General features: G+C 53.0%; 5 protein-coding genes across 5 annotated transcripts; 3 read left to right on the top strand and 2 right to left on the bottom strand.

The window, feature by feature from the left end:
* Nucleotides 1-266: 266 nt before the first annotated feature.
* On the bottom strand, nt 267-2207 carry STEHIDRAFT_88808 (imidazole glycerol phosphate synthase HisHF; the record flags this gene model as incomplete). The annotated part of the gene is made up of 2 exons (XM_007298181.1): nt 267-1981; nt 2085-2207. 2 exons carry the CDS (start codon nt 2202-2204, stop codon nt 359-361), a joined length of 1743 nt encoding a protein of 580 aa, XP_007298243.1. The 3' UTR covers nt 267-358.
* Nucleotides 2208-2494: 287 nt separating this feature from the next.
* STEHIDRAFT_48025 (uncharacterized protein) lies at nt 2495-3864 on the top strand (the record flags this gene model as incomplete). Its single annotated transcript, XM_007298029.1, has 2 exons — nt 2495-2764; nt 2824-3864. 2 exons carry the CDS (start codon nt 2495-2497, stop codon nt 3862-3864), a joined length of 1311 nt encoding a protein of 436 aa, XP_007298091.1.
* A 444-nt stretch (nt 3865-4308) lies between these two features.
* STEHIDRAFT_126955 (uncharacterized protein) lies at nt 4309-5615 on the top strand (the record flags this gene model as incomplete). The annotated part of the gene is made up of 6 exons (XM_007298593.1): nt 4309-4354; nt 4405-4482; nt 4546-4626; nt 4689-4966; nt 5026-5478; nt 5550-5615. The coding sequence occupies 6 exons, from the start codon at nt 4309-4311 to the stop codon at nt 5613-5615; spliced, it is 1002 nt and encodes a 333-aa protein (XP_007298655.1).
* A 12-nt stretch (nt 5616-5627) lies between these two features.
* Nucleotides 5628-6423, bottom strand: STEHIDRAFT_70559 (Sm-like ribonucleoprotein). Its single transcript, XM_007298073.1, has 5 exons — nt 6350-6423; nt 6270-6296; nt 6137-6199; nt 5825-5906; nt 5628-5775 (listed from the first exon to the last, which is right to left on the bottom strand). Exons 1-5 carry the CDS (start codon nt 6386-6388, stop codon nt 5723-5725), a joined length of 264 nt encoding a protein of 87 aa, XP_007298135.1. The 5' UTR covers nt 6389-6423; the 3' UTR covers nt 5628-5722.
* A 184-nt stretch (nt 6424-6607) lies between these two features.
* Nucleotides 6608-18087, top strand: STEHIDRAFT_151431 (dynein heavy chain protein 1; the record flags this gene model as incomplete). The annotated part of the gene is made up of 20 exons (XM_007298592.1): nt 6608-6613; nt 6692-6938; nt 7003-7567; nt 7622-7706; nt 7760-7854; nt 7909-7988; nt 8046-8059; nt 8109-8154; nt 8204-9604; nt 9658-9733; nt 9789-10139; nt 10195-10650; nt 10704-12591; nt 12646-13352; nt 13409-15813; nt 15875-16930; nt 16995-17158; nt 17219-17411; nt 17469-17750; nt 17828-18087. 20 exons carry the CDS (start codon nt 6608-6610, stop codon nt 18085-18087), a joined length of 10377 nt encoding a protein of 3458 aa, XP_007298654.1.
* Between the last annotated feature and the right edge of the window lie 7 nt (nt 18088-18094).

The raw sequence follows: 18094 nt of genomic DNA, 5'->3' as shown, positions 1-18094 counted from the left end.
ATAAATAGCTGGAGAAGTATGGGGAGAGCTCAAGCTTTCTACTCCATATGGTTTGTCTATATTTTCATAGTAAGTAAGAGACAAGTCACGGTAGACAATGAGTAGACACGGCTTTCGTGTCCGATCACGAGGATAGGGGTTTGGTGGCGGATCCTGGAACTTGGCTATGGGTTTTGTTGTGGCGTCAAAGTGGCGAGAGATATCATCAAGGCCTCGTAGTAAATATGGCTGGAGTTTGCCTCCTACGAACGATCCAGTTTGTGTGTGTGTATGGCTTGGTCTAATAAGTATAGATGAGGATACACCAGTTGTATACATCGATGCTCTATTCTTTTATTCTCCACACGTTTGCAGTACTTCAGAGACCCCTTACTTCAATTCCCGCCTTTCGAAGCGCCTCCTTCACCTCCTGTATTCCTACCTCCTCCCTGTGGAAGATACCCGCCGCCAACGCAGACTCTACGCCGGTCTCTTCGAATACCTCCACAAAATGTTCCGCCTTGCCAGCGCCGCTACTCGCCACTACTGGAATCGTCACCGCCTTCCTCACCAACCCAATCAAGTCATGATCGAAACCGGCACCCGTCCCGTCACGGTCGATACTGTTCAGAAGAATCTCGCCAGCTCCGAGCTGTTCGACGCCTTGCGCAAGTTGGACGACGGAGAGTGGGCGGGATTCCCGTCCGCCGGAAACAGTACATTGGTACCACCATGCTTTTTTCGGGTTCGTGGAAGCGTCTTTCGAGAGGTCTTTGGAGCGTGCGGAAGAGGCGAGGATTAACTCGCCCTTGTAGGGACCGTCGTACGTCTCTGGGTCGACGTAGACTTTACGGGGGTCGATGGAGACGACGACGGCTTGTCGGCCGTACGCCCATGAGATGGTCTCGATTCCGCTTTTGCCGTCGCCTTTACCGCCATTGGCAAGCATCTTCTCCACAGCGTAGACTGCTTCGCTCCCGATGCTGACTTTATCCGCTCCAGCGCGGAAATAAGCACCCGCGACTTCGAGGGCGGTGTGCGGTGTGCCATCGGGATCGACGGTGTCGCGGATTCCACCACCGATTGTGAGAGGCACGAAGACGGCTTGGGCGGCAGCGCGGACGACGGCGATCATGGGTTGGTCGAGGAGGGGCGAGTGACGGAAGGAGGTGATGTTGAGGAGGGCGAGTTCGTCAGCTCCCGAGGTGAAGTATCGAGAGGCGAGGGCGACGGGTTTTCCAAGATTGCGAACGGCGCCGCCGGTGTGGGCGGCGACGGTGTTGGATTCTGTTGACGCCGGTGTTGATGTAGATGTTGGTTCCGGTGCTTTTTCACGAACGTCGTATTGGTCGCCTTTGGTGACGACGAGATCGCCCTGGTCATTTGCGCGAACGTCCATACAGGCGATGATTCGTTTCGTCAGGCCGTCCTTCTCCCGCGGTGGCCAGGGTATCCGTGGTGTTGGTGGTGCGTGTGCCCTTGAGGATTCAGGTTCGCGGAGCCAAGCGTCCAACATCCGCAATCCCGCCTCACCCGATTTTTCAGGATGGAACTGACAGCCAAACACGTTCCCTTTCCTCACACTCGCCATGAAGATCTCCTGTCCGTACTGAGTTACCGAGTGCACCCATTCCGCACCCTCTGGGTTCGTTTCGGGTTCGTAGGCGGCTCGGAAGGTGTGCACGAAATAATAGTGAGCGCCGTCGGACACTCCTGATGCGGATTTGGAAGAGGGGTCGATGAGATGGGTAGAGTTCCAACCCATGTGCGGGACGGATTTGGTGGCATTGGAGAATGAAGAGATGCGAGCGGGTATGACACCGAGGCCAGGAAGTGATGATTCGGATTCGGCGGAAGATTGAAAGAGCACTTGCATGCCGATGCAGATACCGAAGTATGGTTTGCCAGAGGCGATGTACGCCTTGAGGGGTTCAAAAAGTCCCCGAGAAATGAGCCCATCGACGGCTGTTGGAAAGGCGCCTACACCAGGAAAGATGAGGGACTATAAATGTAGAGATGTAGGAATGGGACAGTGATTTGGGGTGAGGAGTCACATCATGTCAGTTTTCTGATGTGGCGAGAGAGAAAAGTAGTAAAGTGCCTACGGTGGCCCGGTCAAAGTCATCTGGGGATGATATCCATTCGAACTTGTGGCCGAGACGTTCAAGTGAGTTTGCGAGCGACTGCACATTGCCAGCGCCGTAGTCGAGGAGGAAGAGACCCATTAGACGGGGGACGTGCGAAGGAAGGATGAAAAGCGAACGTGCAGCGGCGATCACTTGTCTAGACAGATCTGGAGTCGAGTCAAGTCACCGACGTATTCTGCCATAGTCGCCACTCTCACGCAACCATCATCCCTTCCTATAAAACTTCGGCTTACCCGTCATCCCTTACGCTCCCTTCAACGCTTTCATCTACCATCATGACCACCCCAATTTCCATCCCCACTTCGGTCTCGCCATCGCTAGCTGCTGTCTCCTTGTCTCCCACTGGCATTTCCTCCATCCATGAACGGATGCGCCAGAATACCCTTCAAGCCGCTGCGTCTAGCGTTCGCCGACCAAGAGTTCTTCATCCGGTAGACAACGAACATCTCAGGCTTCTTCTCCTTGAAAATATCAGCCAGGATGCTGTCAAGTCATTCGAGGCCCAGGGCTTCACTGTCGACCACTCTGCTAAGGCCATGTCTGAAGAAGAACTCATCCAAAAACTCCCAAACTACCATGCTATTGGCATCCGTAGTAAAACAAAGATCACGGAGCGTGTCTTGAAGGCTGCTTCAAAGGTTCGTCTTCTGTACTCATCAAATGCATTACTTGGATTGACATGCCTACTGGAATTCAGCTCCTTGTCATCGGCTGCTTCTGCATCGGTACAAACCAAGTCGACCTCACCACCGCCGCCAAAGCAGGCGTTCCCGTCTTCAACTCCCCCTTCTCTAACTCTCGCTCCGTCGCTGAGCTCGTCATCTCCGAAATCATCGCTCTCGCTCGGCAATATTTCCAACGTGGCTGGGAGATGCGCCAGGGCCTTTGGAACAAGCAGTCCAAGGGCTGCTGGGAGATCCGTGGTAAAACACTGGGCATTGTCGGCTACGGTCACATCGGCTCCCAACTCTCCGTCCTCGCTGAAGCCTTCGGCATGCGCGTCCTCTTCTATGATGTTGTCAACCTCATGCCCCTCGGTTCCGCCCGTCAAGTCAACACCCTCCATGACCTCCTCGCCGAATCCGACTTTGTCACCCTTCACGTCCCCGAACTGCCAGAAACGACGAACATGATATCCACCGTCGAGTTTTCCAAGATGAAGAAGGGGTCGTACCTCATCAACAACGCTCGCGGCAAAGTCGTCGACATTCCCGCTCTCATCGAGGCCGTCAAGTCTGGTCATCTCGCCGGTGCCGCCCTCGACGTGTTCCCCTCCGAACCGGGCGCCAACGGTGCTCCCTTCGATAACAAGCTCAACGGCTGGGAGTCGGAACTCTGCGCTCTCAACAACGTCATCCTCACCCCTCACATCGGCGGCTCGACCGAGGAGGCCCAGCGCATGATCGGAGAAGAGGTCTCTGCGTCCGTCTCGCGCTACCTCAGCTTCGGTTCAACGCTCGGCGCCGTCAACTTCCCTGAGGTCGCACTCCGGGCAATTGCGGTCGAGCAGACGAACAACGTGCGGTTGTGCCATGTGCACATGAACCAGCCGGGTGTGCTGAGGCAGGTCAACGAGATTCTGGCGAGCTACAATATCGAGAAGCAGTATTCGGACTCGAAGGGCGATGTGGCGTATTTGATGGCGGATATCGCGGATGTCAGCCCGAGGGATGTGAACATGTTGAGGGAGCAGATCAGCAAAACGAATGCGAACATCCTCACGAGGTTGTTGGCGTAGGTGTCCGGGTCGGTGGTAGTCTGGAAGGATCTGCTTTCAGTGGGCCTGACTTATTGCCGTTGGAACTTCATACAAAAGTACATATCTTGCTGCTTACTTGTCGACTCTCCGCCCACTCAACTGGGCTTGCTTTTACCATTCAACTGGACTCAATATCGTGTTGGCAAGTAGTAGTGTACCATCATCTGTAGCTTTATCTCATGCATACGCACATCCACACTGTACAATGACTTCAACAGCAGTACCCTCTGGTTCATTTGCCTGTTATACTCGTCTGCACAGGCTGATAACTTCACGGCACCTCCAAGCCCGGGCCACAGTGGCACCACAAATCGGCTTACACGTGAATGTGCCCATCCCCGCATCCTTGATCATACACATAAGGTCCATTTCTAAGGCCTCTAAACACTCATATCCGAGGTCCTACACAGTTCGGTTGCAGAAATGTCACATATACCGTCACTTCCAGCAGCCCAGAAAGCTCAAATTAGTGAGTGCTCATCCTCTTGAGCCTGTGTGGCCCAGAGTAATGATCGCCAGTTCGCGCGCACCAAAGGGACTTTATACACGTCTCTTCACTGAAAGAGCAGATTGAGAACGTTCTTCGTGCTTGGCTGGGTGAGTTTCTCCTATATCCGACGTTTCTTGAATTATGGCTTAGGGACTGGGAATGGTGCTTAGGAACGCGTTGGCTTACGAGGTATGACAAGGAGGTCGAGTTGGTTGTGAAGGTTTTGTACTATGGGTTGACGACAGGTCGCGGTATGATATCATTTTGCCAGCTCTCATCTCTCTGCTGTAGCGTGCTTAATGATGTTCTACAGCCATTCAAACCCTCGGCGAAGAATACACAGGCATATGGTCTCATCCAGCGCGTACCCGCATCCATTACATCCGTGCCCTCCTCGTCCTCCTCCCCGCACTCCCTGCATACCTCCTCGCTCGGTTAGGACCAACATTAACATCTCGAAGTGAACGATTGAAGAGCATGTTGAAGGGCGCTGTAAACGCGTTGGAAGTGTTCAGCGAGTTGAACCTTGCGGTGTTTTATTTGAGAGGAACGTATTATGAGGGTGTGAGGCGGATGCTTCGTATCAGACATGTATGTATTCTCATTCTTGATTCTCAGAGTGGCCTGTGTTTATCATGGGTTGGACTTAGGTGGCTGCGGTGCCGGAGGATCCTCATTCAAGGCCACCATCTTATTCACTTCTCGGAGTTTTGATCATCGTTCGCCTGCTTTACCGACTCGTAATCTTCCTACGAACACGCGCACGCGCACCACCCTCTCTCACATCTTCATCCTCAGAAAACGGGAAATCGCCAATATCTACCTCATCCTCATACCGAGAACACCAACATTCGCAACAACTCGAAATCCACATCGACGGCCGGCCCATCTCCTCACTCCTCGAAGTCGTCGATCCCGAATCCGCCCCGGCACTACCAGCCGAAGAGGATGAGCTGACGATCTTGGACGTGGGAAGCATACCGGAAGAAGTGAGGGCTGGGAGGAATTGTACGCTTTGTTTAGAGGAGAGGACGGCGAGCGCGGCGACGGAGTGTGGGCATCTGTTTTGTTGGAGTTGTGTTTATGGGTGGGGGAGAGAGAAAGTGAGTGTTCCTTTTTGTTCTTGTGGGTTGTGATGAGCGCAGGCTGATTCTGATGGTGTGGTGTTGTGCAGTCGGAGTGTCCGCTTTGTAGGCAGTCGTTGGATTTGACGAGGTTGTTACCTGTATACAACTTGTAGCTTGTAGCAATGATCGTGCAATTTCCCGAGGGCCATCAAAGCAATCGTACAATATGCAGGACAGAGCAACTTTTACAAGAGAGGACGGATAGGACGAAGGGGAGCGCTTATACTATCTGCTGGATGAGCGTAATGTTGTCTCCCTTCAACATGATCCTCCCTAAAGAATCTGTTAGGGTGGTAGATAGGACCGAGAGGAGATCACGCACCCAGTTCCCGTCGTGGTTTTGCCTCCTTGACGTAGACCTCGGCGGCATCGTCAATCACGATGTTCATAAACTCGTCGAAACCCTATAGAAAGCGAAGAGGGCCGTGGTCAACATGTGTGTTCTGAATACGAACCGAGCCACAGATGCAAGGCGAAGAGGTGAGGCTTGTGGCCCAAGCGTATATCACGACGCCAGAGTCATAAGGAGTACTCGGTAGTGGCTCATCAACGCGGAGGCAGAAGGGGTCATCGCGACTTGAGGGCGAGACAAGTTCAACGAGAGGTGTGCTCGAAGGTGGAGGAGTGCACGCACAATGATTCGGCCTTCTATCCGCATCTCAATGTTGTCGTATAGCCAGACCACGACTTTTGTCCTCTACAGATCAAATGAACAGAGTGTTAGCGCGTGATACCGTTTGTGTGGGTCATGAGGAGAATAAACGCACTTGTTGCAGGTTTTTGAAGATGACATTCTATACTTCGATGTGAGATACTTTGGCACTTTGAACAAATAAGAAGGACATACGATGGGCTGAACCATCACACGCTGTTGACGTCCTGACATCTTGGCTAGGTGTTACGGGGTAGAAGGACGAGGGTAGGGAAAGGTATTGACGGTGATGGTGGACGCGTTCAAGGCGTGCAACGAAGGCGAGAGAGTTGGGGTTAGGGCTTCCCTTCTTTCTCGGGGCATGCCGAAGTTGGGCAACCAGAAAGAGCGTGTTCGCGCCGACGCGTACTTTACCTTCCGTTATACCACCGGCCTGCTCGTATTGACTTTACGATGGAGGTACGCATCTTGGTTTCACAATCTCATTGTATGCGTTTCAAATGTCTGGAATTTTGACTCTGCGTTTGTGCTACATAGGCGTTGGTAGGCGGCAACTCTTCGACCGCGGCAGCGGTTACCTTCATTACATTCGTGCAAGACCTCAAGAAGAAGACGAAAACATGGGGCCCCATGATAGAACTCTGCGCCTCGGGAGAGAAGACGCTCGAACGATTCCGATACCAGTTTCCCGAAGACTGGCTGTACAGCGACCAGCTGCGTGGAGAATGGAGTGCTTACAACGAGATTCTGAAGAGGAAGAATGACTCTATCCAAGAGCAACTTGGTGCGTATAATCCCCACATCTAACGCCGATACTTGACTCATAATATGTCTCACACGTTCTGTAGCTGGTCTACAGCTCAAGATTGTCGCGGAGGACAAGATCATAGAGAACAAGATTAACGACGTCCTCACCGAATGGGAGCAAACCCGTCCCGTGAATGGTAACATGCGCGCCGATACGGCTATGAACACCATCAACGTTTTTGAAGGCAAATTGACCCGAGTACAAGACGAGTACGACCTCCTCTGTCGTGCTAAGGAAGCCCTTGACCTCGAACTTATACGCCACACGCGTCTCGAGCCCGTCTTTGAGGAACTTCGTGACCTGAAGGCCGTCTGGACAGCACTCTCCGGTATCTGGAGTCAGATCACGGAGCTTAGAGAGATGGCGTGGGCGACGGTGCAGCCGAGGAAGCTCAGACAGCATATAGACGGGTTGTTGAACAGCACGAAGGACATGCCAACAAGGATGAGGCAGTACGCTGCGTTTGAGTACGTGCAGGAGGTGTTGAGAGGATTATTGAAGTCGAACGCCATCGTTGGAGAGTTGAAGAGCGATGCGTTGAAGGATCGCCACTGGAAGCAGTTGTTCAAAGTGTTGAGGATGCCTACGCAACCGAGTCTGACTTTGTGAGTCCATCTCTCTTGATATTGTGACTACAGTTTGACTGACGCGCTATTTAGGATGACGCTCGGGACAGTTTATGACTTGGACTTGAAGAAGAACGAGAGCTTGATCAAGGAGGTCATCGTGCAGGCTCAAGGGGAGGTATGTGGCGTAATTGTCATGGTGGCGCGGGTCACTCAATATGCTCTGCGTAGATGGCTCTGGAGGAGTATATCAGACAGGTCAAGGAGATCTGGACCAACTACACGCTCGACTTGGTCAACTACCAGAACAAATGCCGACTGATCAGGTATGGAGTTTCACCCCACACGCAATATCCGATTTAACTTAATGAGCTTGGCAGAGGCTGGGACGACTTGTTCAACAAGTGCAGTGAGAACTTGAACTCGTTGGTAGCCATGAAACTGTCTCCATACTACAAAGGTTCGTCTTCTACATGATATTCGCTAGATCCAGTTTATCGACCTCCTGCTTTTGTAGTCTTCGAGGAAGAGGTACGAGCCGCCGTCCGGATCTCAGTGTTCTGTGCTCATTATTTCACAGGCAAGTTCTTGGGAGGAGAAGCTCAACAGGATCCACGTTCTGTTCGGTGAGTTTCGCATGCAGACAGTTTATGGATATAGACTGACATCTTGCAGACGTCTGGATCGACGTGCAGCGTCAATGGGTGTACTTGGAAGGTATCTTCTCAGGAAGTGCCGACATCAAGCATCTCCTTCCCGTCGAAACTGCACGTTTCCAGAACATCAACACCGAGTTCTTATCCGTCATGAAGAAAGTGTACAAGTCGCCATTCGTTCTCGATGTCATGAACATCCAGCAGATTCAGAAGTCCCTCGAGCGACTCGCCGACTTACTCAACAAGATCCAGAAGGCACTCGGCGAATATCTCGAGCGAGAGCGTGCGTCGTTCCCTCGGTTCTACTTCGTCGGAGACGAGGATCTTCTCGAGATCATTGGTAACAGCAAGGACATCCTTCGAATCATGAAGCATCTCAAGAAGATGTTTGCTGGTATCTCAACCATCAGGCTTGACGATGACTTGACAGAGATTCAGGGCATGTCGTCGAGAGAAGGAGAGGAGGTTCCCTTCTCGGAACCTATACTGCTGAAAGACTTCCCGAAGATCAACGACTGGTTGGCCAAGATCGAGTCGTCGATGAGAGTCTCATTGGCGAATCTGCTGTGCAATGCCGTTGCGGAGCTACAGGAGTTCTACGGATTGGGCTCGACCGTGCCCATGGGCAGATTTTTGGAGTGGGTCGAGAAGTTCCCCGCTCAGCTCGTCACCCTCGCTATCCAAGTCGCTTGGACCAACTCCATCGAAGTCGCCTTTGAGAGTTCTCAGTCCCTCGAAGGTCCTCTCGACACCGTCAGCAGCAGTCTCGACTTGCTAGCCGACGTTGTGCTCACCGAGCTCAAGCCTGTCACCCGTCGCAAGTGCGAGCACCTCATCACCGAACTCGTCCACCAGCGTGACGTTACCCGTCAGCTCATTCAACAACGCGCCACCGACAACAGCGCCTTCTCATGGCTTTACCAGATGCGTTACTACCTCGACCGTAATGCCTCAGATCCCCTCGAATGCCTCGCAATTCGTGTCGCGGACGCTTCCTTCCCCTACGGCTGGGAATATCTCGGTGTCCCAGACCGCCTCGTGCAGACGCCGCTCACTGATCGCTGCTATCTCACCCTTACCCAAGCTTTGGACAACCAGCTCGGTGGTGCTCCATTCGGTCCTGCAGGAACCGGGAAGACAGAGTCCGTCAAAGCGCTTGGTGTTCAACTCGGACGATTCGTACTTGTCTTCTGTTGTGACGAGACGTTCGATTTCCAAGCTATGGGTCGTATTTTCGTCGGTCTTTGTCAGGTCGGAGCGTGGGGATGTTTCGACGAGTTCAATAGGTTGGAGGAGAGGATTTTGAGTGCCGTTAGTCAGCAGGTGCAGAGCATTCAGCAGGGTTTGGCTGCGTTGGTGAAGAACCCGAATGCGGAGATTGAGTTGGTGGGAAAGAACTTGAAGATCAACAAGAACATCGGTGCGTTTTGCCCTCAGGAAACGCAATTTATTCATCTAACCGTTTCACCCCAGGTATTTTCATCACGACTAACCCTACATATGCCGGTCGGTCTCAACTCCCTCCCAATTTGACCAAGCTGTTCAGACCGTATGTCTCGATCATCATTCACCTGTGATAGAATTACTCACCATACTTTGTATAGGATGGCCATGACCCGTCCCGACCGAGAGCTTATCGCTCAAGTCATGCTGTTCTCCCAGGGTTTCCGTACCGCCGAATCTCTCGCTTCGAAAATTGTTCCCTTCTTCAACCTTTGCGACGAGCAACTCTCCCCGCAGCCCCATTACGACTTCGGTCTCCGTGCACTCAAGGCCGTGCTTGCCAGTGCTGGTATTTTGAAACGTGAACGTCTCCAGGCAGCTCGAGAGGCTGGTGAGGAAGCTGATGTCGGGGGATTGTCGAACTCTGTCGCGGAGCAGGTCATCGTGATCCAGAGTGTCACCGAGACCATTGTTCCCAAATTGGTTGCAGACGATGTGCCGCTATTGACGAGGTGAGCACTGACATTCGAAACCTTCCTAAGCTCTCGCTGATTTTTGGTTGTTCAGCCTTCTCGCAGATGTGTTCCCAGGTACCGACTACGTCCCAGTCGACCTCGATGCCCTTCGCGAGCAGATTGGGATCGTCTGCAAGGAGCGACGTCTTGTGGAGGGTGATCGTTGGGTGGAGAAGATCCTTCAGCTCTACCAGATCCAAAAGATTCAGCACGGTCTCATGATGGTCGGCTCCTCTGGAAGCGGGAAGACAAATGCCTGGCAGGTCTTGCTCAAGGCACTCGAGCGATTGGACGGCGTCGAGGGTATTTCGTATGTCATTGACCCGAAGGCGATGCACAAGGATGCGCTGTACGGAACGCTTGACCAGACCACTCGTGAGTGGAACGATGGTCTGTTCACTCACGTTCTGCGGAAGATCGTGGATGATGTCCGTGGTGAGAGTGGCAAGAGGCATTGGATCATCTTTGACGGTGATGTCGACCCGGAGTGGGTCGAGAATTTGAACAGGTGAAACGTCTTTTAATTAAGGTGTGGAGTGTTTGCTGACTGCACCTATACAGTGTGCTGGACGACAACAAGCTTTTGACGCTTCCCAACGGCGAACGTCTCAATCTCCCATCAAACGTTCGCATCATGTTCGAAGTCGAGCACCTTCGCTACGCCACTCTGGCCACTGTCAGCCGTTGCGGTATGATCTGGTTCAGTGAGGACGTCGTGGAACCATCCATGGTCTACCGTCAATACCTGGATTCACTTTCTTCGACTCCCTTGGACGCCGAGGATGATGAAGCGTTCGAAGGCATAGGGCGTCGTGCCGATGAAGCTGCAAACGAGGCCATGAGCGCCAACTTGATGACGCAGAGGCAAGTTGCAGGGCTCCTCGAACCTTACTTCGCAGAAGGCGAGTTGGTCAGCTCTGCGCTGGAGTATGCTTCTACTATGGAGCATATCATGGATTTCACTGCGACTCGCGCCCTCAACACCCTCTTCTCGCTCATTAACAAGACGGTCCGCAACATCCTCGAGTATAATGCCCAACATTCCGATTTCCCCCTCTCTGCGGAACGCGTTGAACAGTATGTTAGCAAACGATTACTTGTCAGCATCATCTGGGCATTCTCCGGTGACTCGAAACTCGATCTTCGCGCGGAGCTCGGCGAGTTCCTCACCAAGCAGACCGGAATCGACTTACCTCCACTTGGACCAGGAAGTTCTCTTATCGACTTTGACGTCCAGACTAATAGCGGAGAGTGGTCAGCATGGGCTGCGAAGGTCCCTACCATCGAGATCGAGGCACAGGCCGTCACCGCTTCAGACGTCGTGGTGCCTACCATGGATACTGTCCGTCACGAGGAGGTCCTCTACTCATGGCTTTCAGAGCACAAACCTCTCATGCTCTGTGGTCCTCCCGGTTCAGGAAAGACCATGACGCTCTTCAGTGCTCTGCGCAAACTACCAGACATGGAGGTCGTCGGCCTGAACTTCTCCAGTGCCACGACACCGGAGCTCATCCTGAAGACCTTCGAGCAGTACTGCGAGTACAGGAAGACGCCCAATGGAGTCATCCTCGCTCCTATCCAGCTCGGTCGTTGGTTGGTCGTATTCTGCGATGAGATCAATTTGCCGGCTGCAGATAAATATGGCACGCAGAGGGTCATCTCGTTCATCCGCCAGCTGGTCGAGTGCGGTGGTTATTGGAGAACGACCGACATGGCCTGGGTCAAGTTGGAGCGGATTCAATTTGTCGGTGCTTGCAACCCTCCTACAGACCCTGGTCGTGTTCCTCTCAGTCACAGGTTCCTTCGACACGCTCCTCTTGTCATGGTCGACTACCCTGGAGAGGTGTCACTCAAGCAGATCTACGGGACTTACACCCGCGCCTTGCTCAAGGTCGTACCCAACCTTCGTGGCCACGCCGAACCTCTCACGGATGCGATGGTGTCGTTCTACCTGGCCTCGCAGAAGCGCTTCACAACCGATGTGCAAGCTCACTATGTCTATTCTCCTCGTGAGCTCACTCGTTGGGTACGTGGTATCTACGAGGCAATTCGTCCCCTGGAGTTGCTTTCAGTCGAAGGGCTTGTTCGTGTATGGGCACATGAGGCTCTGCGTCTTTTCCAAGATCGTTTGGTCTCCGAAGATGAAAAACAGTGGACCGACGATAACATCGATATGACCGCCATGGAGCACTTCCCCACCATCGACAAGAACGAAGCTCTTGCGCGTCCAATCCTGTTCTCGAACTGGACGTCGAAGCACTACATTCCTGTGGACAGGGATACTCTTCGAGAGTACACCAAGGCTCGTCTGCGCGTTTTCTACGAGGAAGAGCTCGACGTTCCGCTCGTGTTGTTCAACGATGTCCTGGACCACGTTCTCAGGATCGATCGTGTCTTCCGCCAGATTCAGGGTCATCTGCTGCTCATTGGTGTCAGTGGTAGCGGAAAGGTACGATTCGACCATATGAATGTGATGTCTGTATACTGACCACACCATCTTCAGACTACCTTATCACGTTTTGTCGCATGGATGAATGGTCTCAGCATCTTCCAGATCAAAGTCTCGAACAAGTACACCGGTGACGATTTCGACGAGGATTTGCGAACGGTCCTTCGGCGCGCTGGAACCAAGGGGGAGAAGATTTGCTTCATCATGGACGAGTCGAACGTCCTTGACTCTGGTTTCCTTGAACGCATGAACACACTCTTGGCCAACGCCGAAGTTCCAGGTCTATTCGAAGGCGATGAACATTCGGCATTGATGACCGCTTGCAAGGAAGGCTCGCAACGCGATGGTCTCATGCTGGACTCTCACGAAGAATTGTATCGCTGGTTCACTCAACAAGTCGCGAAGAATCTCCACGTCGTCTTCACCATGAATCCTCCGGAGAACGGTTTGGCGTCTCGTGCTGCGACCTCTCCCGCCTTGTTCAATCGTTGCGTGCTCGATTGGTTCGGTGACTGGTCCGATCAGGCCTTCTTCCAAGTCGGCATGGAGTTTACACACACACTCGACTTGGACCTGTCGTCATACTCGCCGCCGGCGATCTTCCCCATCGCGTACAGGGAGCTGGTTATGCCGCCTGTTCATCGTACGGCTGTGGTCAATGCTTTGGTGCACGTCCATATGTCGCTATACAATATCAATCAACGCCTCAGCCGTCGCCAAGGCCGTTACAACTACGTTACCCCTCGTCACTATCTCGATTTGTGAGTGCTTTCCTTTTGTGTTCCCTCGTTTAGTTAGGCTGATAAGGTTTGTATAGTATCAACCACTACGTCCGCCTATACAGCGAGAAGCGCGACGAGCTGGAGGAGCAGCAACGCCATCTTCATGTCGGTCTCGATAAGCTTCGAGACACTGTCACCCAAGTCGAGGACCTTCGGAAGAGTCTTGCCATCAAGCGTACTCAACTGGAGGCGAAGAACGCAGAGGCCAACGAGAAGTTGAAGCAGATGGTTTCCGACCAGCAGGAGGCCGAGCAGAAGAAGGCCGCGTCTATTGAGATCCAAGCCGCGCTCGTTGAACAGGACAAGCACATCGCGCAGCGTAGGAATGTGGTCATGGCTGACCTCGCGGATGCCGAACCCGCCGTGCTCGATGCCCAAGCCGCCGTCAGCAACATCAAGAAACAACACCTCCAGGAAGTGCGTTCAATGGCCAATCCTCCCGAGGGTGTCAAAGTCGCTATGGAGTCCGTTTGTACCGTTCTGGGCCACAAGATCGACAGCTGGCGTACGGTGCAGGGTATCATTCGTCGTGACGATTTCATCCAGCGCATCGTGAACTTCGACACGACCAACCAGATGACCAAACAGCTACGTGATCTCATGAAGAAGGACTTCCTCAGTCGACCTTCGTTCAACTTCGAGACTGTCAATCGTGCCAGTAAGGCTTGCGGTCCCTTGGTCAAGTGGGTGCTCGCACAAGTGAAATTCTCTGAGATCTTGGACAAGGTCGAGCCTTTGCGTAACGAAGTGCAATCTCTGGAGGACCAGGCTAAGGAGACGAAGAACCAAGCCGCCACAATCATCACTATGATCGCCGAGCTGGAGGCCAGTATCACCCGGTACAAGGATGAATACGCCCTGCTCATCAGTGAGACCCAGTCCATCAAATCCGAGATGGAGCGCGTCGAAGGCAAGGTCGACCGTAGTATGAAGCTTTTGGGCAGTTTGTCGTCCGAGAGGGAACGTTGGGAGTCGGGCAGTCGTACATTCGACGCAGAGATGAGCACCATCGTCGGAGACGTTCTTCTATCCGCCGCCTTCCTCGCATACGGTGGTTTCTTCGACCAACACTACCGTGAGGGCATGTGGCAGGAGTGGATGAGCCACTTGGTCGATGCGAATATCAAGTTCAAGCCCGAGCTGTCCTTCACCGAGTATTTATCGACAGCCGACGATCGCCTCAGCTGGCAGTCGAAGGGCTTGCCTTCCGACAACCTTCAAACGGAGAATGCTATCATGATCAAACGCTTCAGTCGATACCCCCTCATCATCGACCCTACTGGTCAGGCGACGGCGTTCCTACTAAACGAGTACAAGGATCGCAAGATCACGGTGACTAGCTTCTTAGATGAGGCGTTCCTGAAGGTCTTGGAAAGCGCCCTCCGATTCGGTAACCCGCTCCTCATTCAAGACGTCGAGCATCTCGATCCCATCCTGAACGCTGTCTTGAACAAGGAGATTCGTCGCACCGGTGGTCGTGTCCTCATTCGTCTCGGCAGTCAAGATATCGACTTCTCGCCTTCCTTCACGATGTTCTTGTCAACTCGCGACCCGTCCGTCGAATTCTCGCCCGACATTTGCAGTCGTGTCACCTTTGTCAACTTCACCATGACCCGTAGCAGTTTGCAGAGCCAGTCCCTCGACCAGGTTCTCAAAGTCGAACGTCCCGATACCGAACAAAAACGAACGGATTTGATGAAGGTCCAGGGTGAATTCCGCGTCCGGCTCCGTACCCTTGAGAAGCTTTTGCTCCAAGCTCTCAACGAATCTACAGGTAACATCCTCGATGACGACAAGGTTATCGATACGCTGGAGACTCTGAAGCGCGAAGCAGCGGAGATCACTCGCAAGGTCGAGGAGACGGATATCATCATGCGTGAGGTTGAACAGGTCACTGCCGAGTACCTCCCCTTGGCCCAGGCATGCAGCGCTGTCTTCTTCATCCTCGAACAGCTCAACTTGGTCAATCATTTCTATCAGTTCTCCCTTCGGTTCTTCCTCGACATCTTTGAGTTCATCCTTCACCACAACCCAAATCTCCAAGGTGTCACCGATCATAATACGCGTCGTGAGATCCTGATGAAGGATCTGTTCCTCACCGTCTTCAAGCGAACCTCAAGGGCTCTTTTCCATCGCGACCATGTCATGCTTGCTGTGCTCCTTGCGCAAGTCAAAGTACGCGGCTCCGAGGAGATTTCTGACGAGTTGGAGTTCCTGCTCGAAAGTGGGGATGGTACCACAGCAGCTGCGGGTTCGGCGTCGGAGAACGCGCTGGCTGGTCTCACGTCGGAGCAGCAGCACCGCTTAGAGGTGTATGCGAAACAACCCCTGTTCAGACCCGTTCAGAACCATATTGCGGAACACGAGGAAGAATGGGCTACATTCCTCCAGTCAAGTACTCCGGAGACCTCTGTCCCTTCACCATGGGAGCCTAGCACTCGTAAGCTTCAATTGAATCTCGCTAATGTTTACGTCGTTCACTAAGCAAGTTATTTTCATAGCCTCTGTGGATGCTCTTCGCTCGCTACTCGTCATCAAGTGTCTCCGACCCGATCGTCTGCTGCAAGCCACCGCAGGATTCGTTCGCGTCTCATTCGGCATTGATGTCGGCGTGGAAGCGGCGTACGACCTTGCCGCCATGGTGGCCACCGAGATCCCCGCTCAGACACCTCTCGCTTTGGTTTCCGTCACTGGATACGATGCCAGTTACCGCGTAGAGAGTCTCGTCCAAAACACGCAGTCTCGATGCACCTCTGTAGCAATGGGTTCACAGGAAGGTTTCTCTCTTGCAGACCAGGCCATCGCCACAGCCTCGCGGCAAGGTACATGGGTGTTGCTCAAGAACGTCCATCTTGCGCCGTCATGGCTCGGCCAGCTCGAAAAGAAGTTGCAGACCCTCAATGCTCATCGCAATTTCCGTCTATTCTTGACTATGGAGGCGAACCCATCTATCCCTGTCAACATTCTACGTCAATCCCGCATCATCATGAACGAGCCTCCCCCTGGAATCAAAGCCAATCTCCTTGACTCCCTTCGCAGCATTCCATCTAACCGTCTTTCACAAGGGCCCGCCGAGAAGGTCCGCCTATATTTCCTGCTTGCCTGGTTCCATGCTGTCACACAAGAACGTCTTCGCTATGTACCCCTTGGCTGGAGCAAGCCGTACGATTTCAACGATTCCGATATGGCGTCCGCCTTCACTACAATCGACGCATGGTGTCGCTCGGTTGCGAAGGGCAAAGCGAACATCGACCCTGCGCTCATTCCATGGGATGCTCTTCGAACGCTCATCAAACAGTCCGTGTACGGTGGACGTGTGGATAGCGACTTCGATCAGAGGATCCTGGACGCGTTTGTCGACAATCTGTTCACTCCGGCAGCTTACAACGTCGATTTCAACCTTGTTCCAAACACAGGTGCCAGTCAAACGTTGACAGCTCCTGAGGGAACGAAGATCGATCAATTCCTGGCGTGGGTCAGAGGCTTGCCAGATCGCGAACCTCCATCGTGGCTGAGCTTGCCGCCGACTGCAGAGCGTGTCATTGCTGTGGCGCAAGGTAAGGCCCTCTTTGACTTTCTATGCACACCCTCACGCGTACTCATCAAATTGGACGTTTCTAGGTAATGAGCTCTTGGGCAAACTTCGGAAGATGAGAACACTGGCAGACGACGACGACGATGCTACTCCTGCGGCTGGGCCATCAATGGGACAAACGTCGCAACAGCCGGCATGGATGCGAACCCTCCTGGACAAGTGCCGTGAATGGTTGGCTCAGCTCCCATCGGTAAGTAGTGTTCCATGCCATTCGGACCAGTACTCTGTGTACTGAACTTTTCCCTTTCAGAGTTTCAACGTTTTGACAAAGCAGACTGGGGACAATCAAGATCCGCTCTATCGTTTGTTCGCTCGTGAGGGCAGCATTGGCAAAAACCTCCTTGGGCAGGTCAGGAAGGATCTTGCCGATGTCGTCAAGGTTTGTGAGGGCGAGCTGAAGCAGACTAATCATCTGCGTACGTTGATGAGTTCGCTGACGAAAGGTCAGTTTCCTTTTGTGCTATTTCGTGTCTTCCTTTGCTTAAATATCGCATCTACAGCCACGATCCCAGTCCATTGGCGGCGATACAAGGTCAAGAGGACCATGGCCGTCTCTGAGTGGATCCCGGACTTGGCTCGTCGACTCGCCCAGCTCGACAATCTTGCTTCGCTAGATACGCTCTCGAACATCGAAATCTGGCTCGGAGGTCTGTTCTTCCCCGAAGCCTATATCACTGCGACGAGGCAGGCCGTGGCACATCGCAAGAAGTGGAGTTTGGAGACGCTTCACTTGCGCCTCGACATTGAGCGCATGAACGACCCTGAGGCCTTTATTGTTGATGGTAAGCATCTTTTACCGTCGCAGCTTTGTGGTGGGTGGCACCGAATTATTACTGACGATATTGTGGCTGTCTAATAGGACTGGTTCTGGAGGGTGCTTCGTGGGCCGAAGATCAATTGTTCTTGAACGACGGGGAGTCCGTTCGGCTTAACCCGTCTCAGATTCGTTGGATCCAAGCCGATGCGGAGAAGACGGAAGAGGAGAAGTTGTTCGTCAACCTGCCGATCTACTTGAACAATGATCGTAGCGATGTTATGTTTACGGTGGATCTACCGTTCGATAGTGCGGCGGGATCGTTGGTGGCGACGAGAGCTGTGTGTTTGACTGCCGGTGGTTAGATGTGTT

Source organism: Stereum hirsutum, assembly GCF_000264905.1.
Source record: "Stereum hirsutum FP-91666 SS1 unplaced genomic scaffold STEHIscaffold_1, whole genome shotgun sequence".
Taxonomy (NCBI): Eukaryota; Fungi; Basidiomycota; class Agaricomycetes; order Russulales; family Stereaceae; genus Stereum; species Stereum hirsutum.
Note: the sequence above shows the minus strand (reverse complement) of the source record. Positions and strands in the feature narration are given on the sequence as shown.

Excerpts from the sequence above, each read along its gene's own strand:
- STEHIDRAFT_70559 (XM_007298073.1), bottom strand. The coding sequence starts at position 6,388 with ATGTCAGGACGTCAACAGCGTGTGATGGTTCAGCCCATC. Across the intron at positions 5,907-6,136 it reads GGATAGAAGGCCGAATCATT|GGTTTCGACGAGTTTATGAA; the intron begins GTGCGTGCACTC and ends CGCTTTCTATAG. Across the intron at positions 5,776-5,824 it reads AAAACCACGACGGGAACTGG|GGAGGATCATGTTGAAGGGA; the intron begins GTGCGTGATCTC and ends CAGATTCTTTAG.